Source organism: Epargyreus clarus, unplaced genomic scaffold, assembly GCF_041222505.1.
Source record: "Epargyreus clarus isolate Ecla_fem2 unplaced genomic scaffold, WU_Ecla_fem_2.2 ptg000012l, whole genome shotgun sequence".
NCBI classification, from domain to species: domain Eukaryota; kingdom Metazoa; phylum Arthropoda; class Insecta; order Lepidoptera; family Hesperiidae; genus Epargyreus; species Epargyreus clarus.
The window spans coordinates 2770340-2781720 of record NW_027332220.1 but is presented as its reverse complement, the minus strand read 5'-3'; the positions used below and the strand labels follow the sequence as shown (position 1 = coordinate 2781720).

General features: G+C 39.2%; 2 protein-coding genes across 2 annotated transcripts; both read right to left on the bottom strand.

Moving 5' to 3' along the window:
- Positions 1-367: 367 nt before the first annotated feature.
- Pp2C1 (protein phosphatase 2C) lies at positions 368-7934 on the bottom strand. Its single transcript, XM_073078124.1, has 5 exons — positions 7469-7934; positions 6007-6141; positions 4971-5280; positions 4446-4619; positions 368-4332 (listed from the first exon to the last, which is right to left on the bottom strand). The coding sequence occupies exons 1-5, from the start codon at positions 7770-7772 to the stop codon at positions 2658-2660; spliced, it is 2598 nt and encodes an 865-aa protein (XP_072934225.1). The 5' UTR covers positions 7773-7934; the 3' UTR covers positions 368-2657.
- Positions 7935-8413: 479 nt separating this feature from the next.
- Positions 8414-9391, bottom strand: mRpL18 (mitochondrial ribosomal protein L18). The gene is made up of 2 exons (XM_073078122.1): positions 9108-9391; positions 8414-8843 (listed from the first exon to the last, which is right to left on the bottom strand). Exons 1-2 carry the CDS (start codon positions 9272-9274, stop codon positions 8492-8494), a joined length of 519 nt encoding a protein of 172 aa, XP_072934223.1. The 5' UTR covers positions 9275-9391; the 3' UTR covers positions 8414-8491.
- Positions 9392-11381: the final 1990 nt, after the last annotated feature.

Here is an 11381-nt window from a genome sequence, read left to right as displayed (position 1 = left end):
TTTTTCGTGTCAACACCGCACTTCGCCAAATCAGTTTTTTATCAGTCACTATCACTTTAAAACACTAGTGGCAGTTCTATTCACGCCGGTTTGATTGTACATCGCATTAACACATATAGTGTAAAACAGACGCGACACTTACTACGCTCGTCGCGTAACTGACGACCGGCTGGGTGGGAAACGACAGGACGCTAAAGTGCGCGCCCAAACTATAACCTAGCGAGTTGTAATAGTAGGGTGAGCGTAGACCAACTGCGAGGGACAGATGTTCATAAAAACGGGGCGCATTGTCATTCATTCATAGCGTTCGGGATAAGGGGAGCGGGATACGGCACGCTAATTTCCGCGAGCGTACGTAAAAACAACATTAATTTCATACAAACTTTATTTAAATCAAAAAATAAAGTCTACAATAATCCTTTACTTTAATATTAAAGTGTATAGTAATAAATTTGTTTCAGCTTTATTCAATTCTTCGTTAGCACACATCTCTACATAACCACCGCGTTACACCCAAGGCATTGTTACCCTCCAACATCACGAATTACCATCGTACATGTAAAAACTTAACAGCCTGTAACTTATACCAAATCCATAATGCGTAACACAAACTGGGTTTAAAACTAAAATAATACGAGAGCCCCTCGTTACATAAAAAATACAATACTTGAAAACGTGCGACGGAACATAACTTACCTATTTATTCGAACTATTGAGTCCAGTTTAACATTCATCATGTCTTAACATCAAAAATACTAGCTTCATAGTAGTTAAATAATTGACTGCTTGCTTACAGACGAGCTCTCGACCCGATATCCACAACCAATATCTAAGGGACTCTGGTATTCACAAAATAAATCGCACCAAACAGTGCCAATGTCTCAATTTCACTAAAACCTTTACACAATTATCTTAACAAATTATATTATATTCCTCTTTTATACCTAAATTACACTGCATAAAATTTATTTTTAATAAAAAATACATAATAATATCTCAATTTATCAAAGAACACTTCAACCTATGTATTTGTTGTTTAGTCGGTAACAAATGAGGCACATTATTATTTATCATTATATTATTTTTCCCTATATGTACACTAATATTGGACTGTTACAATGTTACACATTTGTCGCGAGAATTACAGTCCATTCTTATATTTGTATGTATTCGTAACTCAAAATTCACAGTATAATTAATTATAAGGTAATTTACACTTTAGAGCATCAACAAGATTGCAGTTGCACAAAACCTTTTTTGGTCTTTATAATAAATCAATGGTTTCGTCATCACAATAATATTACTTTGACAAGTAAAACATAATTTTATACTTGAGATGTCAATGAATATGAAATAAGGGAAAGCAAAGTTATCGAATAGGGCTAACAATCCATATTTATATGATATTAAAAAAGACACCAGTAAAAAAATATTTGAGAAACAGATAAGATATTATATTCGCCAAATTTTAAACATTTTAAGCTAATATGATTATAATTTCACTAAAAACTAAATGGTCTGTATCAACTCATATTGTTACTATATGGGTTAGAAATCACTAAACTCAATAAAGCTTTCTTTAGGAAGTATATAAATAGTTCTTTTCCTAAAAGAATAACGTGGCTGTTACTTACAGTTGCTTACAAAAAATACCTATGCCAATAATTTACAAGATGATTTCGATGCTGACTGTACAAAAAATATCCCGTTTAAAATATAATTTTTGTTTACAATATACTCCTTAAATATAACATTTTTGAGAAAAGCACTGTTGGCATAGTATCGACAATTTGCCTATCGTAACATAGAATTAATTGCGAGAATTCGCCGCTTCATAACTCCAATCTTACATTGAGTATGATCGTTTTAAAAAAATAGTGTAAAAGTCAATAGATCATGTCATAGTATATTATACAACTTGTATAATTCGATAAAATTTAACTGTACACAAAGAACATGTATGCAGGATATGTTTAGCCGAGCGATATCACACAAGAATTTAGATTTCAGCGTTAAAATAACGCTATACGATACAAACGGCGACTTTTACCCTATTCCTTTTAAATATTGTGTATTTAAAATCATGTATAACAATAATTTTCTGAAAATTACTATAGCCTCTAACTCGAGATGACCTCCATGAAAATCACATTTTCATATTTGTCTAAAGTTAAATGCAATACGATAGACGCTATAAATATAGATAAAATAAATATCTATTTGGGCTAATTTCATCCGCCTGGTCCTCACGTTCAACTTACACGTTAACTATTCAATATAATTTTTTGTACTATTCTTTTCTCTCGACTGCGACCTACCGTAAGTTTCATTCGGGGAACAGTAACAGAAAAATTATATGAAACGTTCGGGGAGGCCTCGGACAGTCGAGGACGAAGCCCCGAGAGCGCCGAGCGGCGGCCGCCCGACGCGGGCTCCGTCCGGGGATAAAATTAAAAGTAACAACAGAAGCTTAACCGTATACTACACAGTCATCTTTGGATCCACCGCGAACCGCGAAACCGACGAGCGAGCGGCCCCGCCGCCGATTCCGATAAAATATGAAACGTCAAAGAGTACTTTGGCAGTACTAGAAGGCACCGTTGCAACCCCGCACTCTCACAGGTAACACGATATCCGCGCCGCGGCGCCGCCGGCCGCTACTTGACGAGCCGCCGCCGCAGGCGGTTGCGCAGCGCCAGCGCCGGCGCCCACGGGCCCGACGCGCGCTTGCCCAGCGCGCGCGCCACGCGCTCCGCCGCCGCCTTGGGCGCCTCCGCCGCGCCCGCCGCCTCCTCGCAGCGCGCGCGCTTGCCGCCCGCCTCGCGCCGCCGCGGCGACTCCGCGTCGTTGCGCGAGCGCAGCGCGCGCCCCGTCGGCCACGGCGGCTCGCTCGTCGTCGAGTGCACCTCCGGCTCGTCGGGCGGGCTATCCGCGCGGCGCGTGCGCGGGCGCGGCGGCGGCGCGGGCGAGGCGGGCGCGGCGCGGGCGCGCGCGCGGCGTCTCGCGGCGCCGATGTTCTCCTTCGAGCGGTCCGCGCGCAGGCGCACCGGCGCCTCCCGCCGCGCCGCCGGGGCCCGCCGCGCCGGCCCCGGGGCGCGCGCCGAGTTTCCCGCCCGCGCGCCCGCCGCCGCCGCCGCCGCGGCGCCGCGCAGCTCGCGCGCCGCGCCGCCGATGCCGCGCGTGATCTTCTGCGCGAGGGCCGTCGACGGCGAATTCTGGGAGCGGGTCGGCCGCCGGGCCTCCTCGACCTCGAGCGGCTGCGGCTCCGGCGCGGCCGTCGGCGTCTGCGCGGGCGCGGGCGGGGGCGCCCGGCGTTGCTGCGGTCGCGCGTCCGTCGGCGGCGGCGGGCGGTCGGGGCGCGACGGCGCCGGGGACGCCGCGGAGGTTCCCCGGCGATTCAGGATGACGACGCGCTCGAGCACGGGCGGGCGCGCGCGCGACGCCGTCTGGCGGGTGTGCGGCCGCTGCGGCGTCTCGGGCTCGTGGTGGGAGCGCAGCACGCGGTCGTTGGGCGCGGCGGCGGGCGCGTCGCGCTTGACCTCTGTTCTCGGGCGACGGCCCCGCGGCCTAGACGGCCCGTCGGTGGGGGAGCTCGACGACACCTCGTTGATCTGAATGTCGACGTCGTCGGAGTCGCCTCGGCCGGCGTCGTCGTCGGGCGCGGGCGCGTCGCCGCCGGGCCCGGCCGCGGCGCTGTCTTCGTCGGGCCTCAGCCGGGACTCGGCGGTGTCGCCGGCGGCGCCGGTCTCGGGCAGCGCGGTGGCGGGCGGCGGCGAGGGCTCGCGCGCCTCGGACGCGGCGCGGGAGCGCTGCCCGTTGACGATCTCCTCGTACACCTCGGAGAGCGTGTTGACGACGCGACTTCGGTTGAGCAGGCGCGCCATGAAGTAGGACTCGGCGGGGTTCCCGTAGTTGCTGATGGCGTCACCCTCCTCGGTGTCGTCCTCGTGCGGCGCCTCGTCTTGAGGTCCGACCGAGAAGCGGCCATCGAGGGTGGCGCAGGGCGGCAGCGGCGTCCGCTCCGGGTTTTCCGTTGAAGGCGCCGGGTTGTCGGGGGAGGGTGCCGGCTTGTCGACGTCCGAGTACCGCGTCATGATGGTGAGCCCATTTTGGGGTACCTGTCGAGCGTCACCCTCGGCGGGTCCCTCGGGCTTCACCTCCTCCGTTTTGCTAGGCGCGGCAGGAGCAGCGGGCGCTACTGAAGGAACCGTCGACTGAGGCTTTTGGGCTGTAGTTCTCGAGCGCAGAACTGTCGCTCTGGGTGGGCCAGGAGGATCCAACATTAAAGTAACTACAGATGTATTGTCAGCTCTCATTCGAGTGTTGGACCACCTGCAATATAAAGAAATAAACTCAAACAAATTCTAAGAAATCATTGCAAAATAAGTAACAAATTGTCAATAGCATCTTGTTTGCAATTCATGATTGTTTAAAAGATACCTTACCTTTCAAGAGCATGATCTACCAAGCTCTTGGATGGGTTGAGCCAGTCCCGTGGTTGGTTGGCACTGCCTCCGACTAACGCTGCTTCATTGTGACGTTCTGTTGCTTGCACTAAATTGACAGCGCCTTCCGGAGATATCATATTCCATAAGCCGTCTGTGCCGAAAATGAGACACCTGAAAGTAAATAAAAAAAATTGATAATCATTTTGTTACAGGTTGGGAAATTAAGTATAGATGTTACAAATGTTATTTTTCAAGTAATACTACTTTGCAACCATTTTACATGAAGCTTCATTATTTTTGCAAACATCACCATTATGCAGAAAAAATATTTTAAGTATAAAGTATTTTCTCCCAATCATTATGTAGTATTTTTTTTTTGTAAAAGTTTCACTTCATTACAAAATGATACACACAAGTTTTATTTTTATTAAAAATGCCAAATATGTGTAACTGAATGTGGGTGTTTATATTTTTACGATTTTTTATTTGTTAAATTAAAGTTAGTAGTAAACAAAATATTACCGAAATTTCGAAGGGTCAATCGTCAAAACTCCCACATCTGGATCAGGACTGACAATAAATTCATCATTTTGGGGATTATAACTCCAGAGATCCCCTAGGGATCTTGCTACAGCTAGGAATGGTATTTCATCCATGGGGGTATTTTTCTTAATTGGCCCTTTGTGTCCTGGCCGAGGCCTATTCCATACGACCCTGGGTACACCCGCTTTCGATATCACCTTGCCTCCACATCTCTGGATCCTTTCTATTTCCATTGTGGACTCTGGCTTGTGATCCGATGTCAATGGTTTTGCTACCCATTCCTCAGAACCTAAAACATAAAGATATTTTTTATATTGCTTATTTTTACAAGTAAACATGGTGGCAATAAGCACTCTATCCTGGTATAGCATATATTCACTTCTAAAATGAGTCATGCAAATTTAAAAAAATACAATAGAAGTGAAAAGTACCTTTTCTGAAGTTAATTTGAAAACAATTGGTAACAGTAGCCATTTTCTAGTAGCATCAATACATTATTCAAGACTAATTATAATATTAGAACAATTTAAAAGGCGTGGACCTTTTTAATTGTTTTGGAAACAAAAACGAAACTATCTTAAAATTTCCATTTCAGTACCATTCAATTTATATATTAATTGGCAATCAAGCAAACGATATCCTACATATGGTTATCAAATCTGAATACAGGTAAATGGAAAGGTTGATCTAATCAGTTCAGCACTTATAGCATCAAAAATTTTATAATTTTATAATTAAAATTTGATAATTAATTTTATAATTTTATAATACACCAATCTATGTCTAAAGGACAGCACATGCAAACTCGAACCTGGGCCGAACTCACACTGCATTACTGGATTTCAGTAATGAATGTGTATGTTTAAATGAATTAACGTTTTATTATTAACCCACACTAAGACAATCCCTAATACAATATAGTATAAAATTTGTAACTGATTTTACCTATTTTTTTTTAATCTGCATCATATACCATATATATTGATCATTATTATTATCAATTTTCAATACAAACCCTCTTTCTGATAGCCAAGTACAATCGCCGAGTCACCAACATGGCCAATATAAATTTTTCCTCGTCTAATGAAAGCAACACTTGCTGTTGTTCCCGCTGTACTTGGTAAACCTGTGACTGTCTTTGGCCATTTTTCTGAAAAAATAACAAAGACTTATTGAGAATAATTTCTAATATAAGTTATAAAAAAATACAGTCAAATTGACCATGTAGCTCTTCCTTTTTAGGAAGTTAGTTGAAATGATTCTTTAGTATTACCATATATATTTATTATTTAAATGCATTTACAACTAATTCTTATTCTTTTTTAACTTATTTTCATACTAAAGGTTTCATATTCAAGTTTATTTATCAACCATTGCAACTAAATAATGCACTAGAAAATATTTATGATTTGTATATTATGAATAGATTACATCTGGTTTTAACATGTTACTCAATATATATGCTGGCATTATAGTCATAACTAATAGTTTGACAGGGTTAAACATGTTTTTACCAAATTATAAACATGACTTTGTTAACAAAATCCATTATCGACAAACATCGGGAATACATTATTTTCCATAAACTTTTATAAACATTCAGTCATGTCTTCCAAGAGAGTGCCTCTTTCAATGTGTAAAGATCTTTAGTCACCATAATTATCACTTCACTACTGTGTCATACATAGAGATGGGCAGAGGGTTTAAACCCATCGGGAATAAACCCGGTTTTTACCCAGTCGTTGGGAATAAATGGGGTTTATACCCGAAAATGGGTTTTTATTCGGGTATTTACTATTTCCATACATATCTATCTTTTTTTAAGCCCAAAACCCAGTGCTGGGTTTAAACCGGGTGTTTTGCCCATCTCTAGTCATACATAATTCTTCGTTTAATGCTGACCATACAAAACTCCTTGATAGATCTAACTCAACATTACAAATCTGTACATTTATGTGCTCGTTTTTATAAAACAATGACCTAAACATTAATGTGTTGCTCATAGCATTAATAAAAATAAATTATGTTAAGTAATTAACCTTAATTACAAAACATTTAGTTCAGCAACTCGATATTCCCATCATTTGGTAGCAAACTTGCCAATGGGAACTTTTTATAACGACCTCATATACTTTTGGTAAGAGGGAAACACGAAACTGCATAAAAATTGAAACTGGCGTAACTGCTTTCACTTCGGCACACTGTTTGTGTGGGATTTTAAAAACTTGTGTAACAACACCTCGTGCGAACGCGATACGTTATCTAACATCTTTTCAAAACAAAACAACTAGCCATTTGAAATTCTTTTGTCGAGTCAATGTCAAAGCACTAGAAAAAATAATGAGCAGATAGATACAGCAAGGTCAACAAAAACATTTCGTACAATCACTCTCAAATCGCCTTGAATTCTTTCGTGCATCACGGGACGACGTGGAAATAAGATATTTAGCTTATAATGCGAACGTTTTGACATTTACCTAGTTCTTTCCACATGTTCAAGTGGGTCAACATGTAACCATTACGAATCGCTTTCAATACATCCTCGTCATTATCTGACCAAAACTGCCGCTGTTTCACTATTGAATCCATCAAATGTTCCTTAGCGAAGGCTGCGGCCTCTCCGCCGCCGTGGCCGTCATATATCCCAAAGAAAGCGTACTCCAAATCCCTCTCATCCTCAGTTTGTTGATACGCCACGGAAAACAAGTCTTCCATGTACTTTCTCCCGCCTTGGCTACAGTGGCCAGTGACGCGCAAATTAACACCGATTGATGCTGGCATCTTGTAAACAATAACACATCAACTTAACCACAAAATATTTTGATTCTACAGTAACACAAACGTTTCCACATTTTGCATTTGCAATTACGCGACTTGCGAGTGGAGCGGAGCGAGACTGACGACAGGTCACGTGGACATATTGATCACTACGCGTGCCCAATGTTATATGGGATTGCCATAAGTTGAAAAGAGACAAATATAGGTAATTTAGTTTACTCTACAAAGAGAAACAGACGCCATCATGAATTCCGCCATTTTCATTTTGAGTCAAGTAACTTACTTTATATTGATTTATTTGTCAAAATTACTTTTAGACAAATATTTATAATAATTTGAACAATAAAAATGAATAAAATTATTTTTCATTTTCATCACATATGTTATAAGTCACATTTGATACTTAAAAACTAAATAAAAGCGCTAATCGATTTTACGCTGCGTTCAATCATATTTTATATTGGATGCGTTCAGTCAAAAATAAAATACTGTTGCAACTGAATTTTAATCACAAATTAAAACTTGGTTTATTGATTAACAAATTATAAACAGCTGATAATCATATCGATTTTATAATGTGATGATTTGTAAAGTAATACAAAAATATTTATTAACAGTAAATAAAAAAAGAAAAACAGGCAAGAGCTAATAAAAAAAGCATTTACTTGTTCATAAATATATTACTAATTAATCTAACTTAATTGTTATCTTATTGTATCCAACTAATCTTCAGTGACTTCCCATGGTTTTTCTGGCCTCAACATATCCCATGGTTGAGCTTTCTTAAACACATCCATCTCTTGCAACCTCACGCCACCCTTGACTACTTCATTGAGAAACAACTCCACTTTGCTCCCTTCCTTCGGCTTCATATCACAGTACATCTCAGTGATACCACACTCAAGGCAGCGCTGTGCAAACACTTTGCCCAGGTTTATGTAAGCGCAAGTGTCTGTGATGCTGTAGAGCTGTTTGCGTAGCGGCCATTCTGATGTACGAGCTTCGATAACTGGCCCATTCATGAAGTGTACTACTTGTGCTGTTACTAAACGGTTGCTGCGAGTCAGTTGGATCCTGAAAAATTTAATTAAATCAACTGTTAATAAATACACTTATAACCCTACTTTTATGTATAAATGAGACCTATAAGGGTTAATAACGTTGTTAAAGAATAATTTTAATGTGATTTTAAAGTAACATTTTATACATCTAAAAACATTATAGAAGCTCACACAAATGAATTATACCAAGATATCCTTCACAATAATTTCCAGCATAATACATTTTAGTGCAAGTAAAATGATTAAATGGAAAAGTATATCATAATAATAAGATTACTTATGCCAAAACTTTCGTCCAGGATTATCTAAGTGGTAACCATCAGGTTTCCTAGCAATACGTAGTCGTTCTAAGTTCCTCGGGTTTCGGTTTACAAATTCTGTAGGCGCTGTTGAACTGAATCTCACTAAGTTTGATGAAATCCGTAGACCTTTTAACAAGAGCATTTTATTACTTTAACGAATGACAATTATATTTTCTAGTTCTAATCACATAACCTCAAATTCCTCAAAATATAAACATCTGTCCTCACTTCAGTCTTCAAACATCAATTTGACAATTGAAGTGACATGTTATGACAAAAAATTCTTGACATTTATACGTTATCTATGGTTTCTTATGTAAAAGGGATTTCATAAAATTTAATTTAGCATGAAGTAAATAAGGTAATTTTAAGGAAAACTATTAATAAATAAATGTGATAACGGCTTATTATGTGGATTTTTTAAATCTAAATGAACATGTAAAGAAAACTACGGATATTTTTTACTTATTAGAGATCGATTTTATTGTTAAAATACAATTTTCCAATGAAGGCATAAAATTTATAATAAAAAGCTTGTTAACAAGTTTATTTACTTAAAACATGAGTTAATTTTGATTTTCTGCCAGCAGTGTTATTCCATACCACAAAGAACGCCGTTTTGTCTTGAAAAACTAAACTGTGGCAACTGGATATAACCCAAACAAATCTAGATGGTAGAAACTTATGTAAAATATACTCATGTAACTTGTATACATAATTTATCCGCGTAGCACTGTTCCCAAAAGGCATATGGCGGACGTTTTATATATTTTTGCATTGAAAACTGATAAATTCTTTTAGTTATGAGTATCTTGTGACCGCTAGAGCGTATTTGTAAAATTAGCGATAAAAGTTAGATTTTAATGTGTAAATAAGTTTATTATACCTAGAGTCTTGTACATATTGATATTATTTTAAATGGACGTTTTTATTCTTATTGTTTAGTGAAAAACGAAAAGTCTGTGATATAAACAATACTTAGGTGATAGAATAATTTCTGGAACAAGTTTGTAAATACTGTATAGTTATTTTAGAATTTTAGTAGAGTTAATATATTGAGCGAAGACTGAGAATTAGAGTGGTATAAGCAAGCTATGTCAGCTGTTACATTGCTGCCTGCGTCGAAAGAGAAACCGTCAGAGGAAAGCCAGCAGAATGGTCCCAACCAATCAGGTAAATATCAAACATAACTACTATGTATACTTTTGTTTTACCTGCATTTTATTTGAGCGGGCTAATGCTTATTATTTATATTTACATGCAACTATATTAACTTTCTCACTAAAGCCTAAACACTGAAACTATTTCGTATATTAGTGCTTAATCATCACATTGCAATACAAATTAGATATTTTATATGCTAGGTGTAGTAGGTATTATGATTTAACAGGTGCGAATTGGTACAAAGAATAATTTTGAGGGCTCTGGAAATAGGTCAGGTGTTGTTTATTGAAGTGTACTACTTTTTATGGACTTGCAATCAATTGTCTCCAATCGGTCTTTAGAAATGTGTATTTGTTACATTTAGTACACAAAAAAGTTGGATTGATTTGGTTATTATATTTTTTTTATCCATAGCCCACTTGTCATGGCGGTTACCATGTTTGTTATGCAAAAGGTTATTGGGTTTCATACCTGGTTTTACATCTCAATCATGAATGAATGTCCATGGGTCCAGGATGTGTACAGTACCCACATTAGTAGTGTCTTTGATTATTTAAAAACATCTATTATATTTACAAACAGTGAATCTTTTGTTGTAATGATATTATGATCTATTATCTGTTATCTAAGCGCTACTTCAAAACATTCACTGGAACCAAAACATTAACATAACCTTTTAAAAGTTACCTTAATTTAATTCACTTTGAAATTTAAATCAGATGATATAATTCTGTTGAATATACAACATATACTGGAGAATGTATCTCTTTTTCAAACCAATATGTTACTTCCATACAATTTAAATATTGCTGTAACTGAAAGTCTGATTTTTTCACTATGAATCTCAGTTTATCTAATTGTACGATACTGTTGAATTCACACCAGTAAAAAAAGTCTTGAATTATTCACATATGATTACTTCATAACATAGTATTCATAATTTATTGTTTGAACATATATAATTAATGAATTTACTTACACAATTAATTAATAATGTACATACATTTTAGCTTTTATGTGTATAAATCAATGTTGAAAAGGTTATTTCACATGGGTTTTCAGTTTCAGACTTTCTGTTATATTTA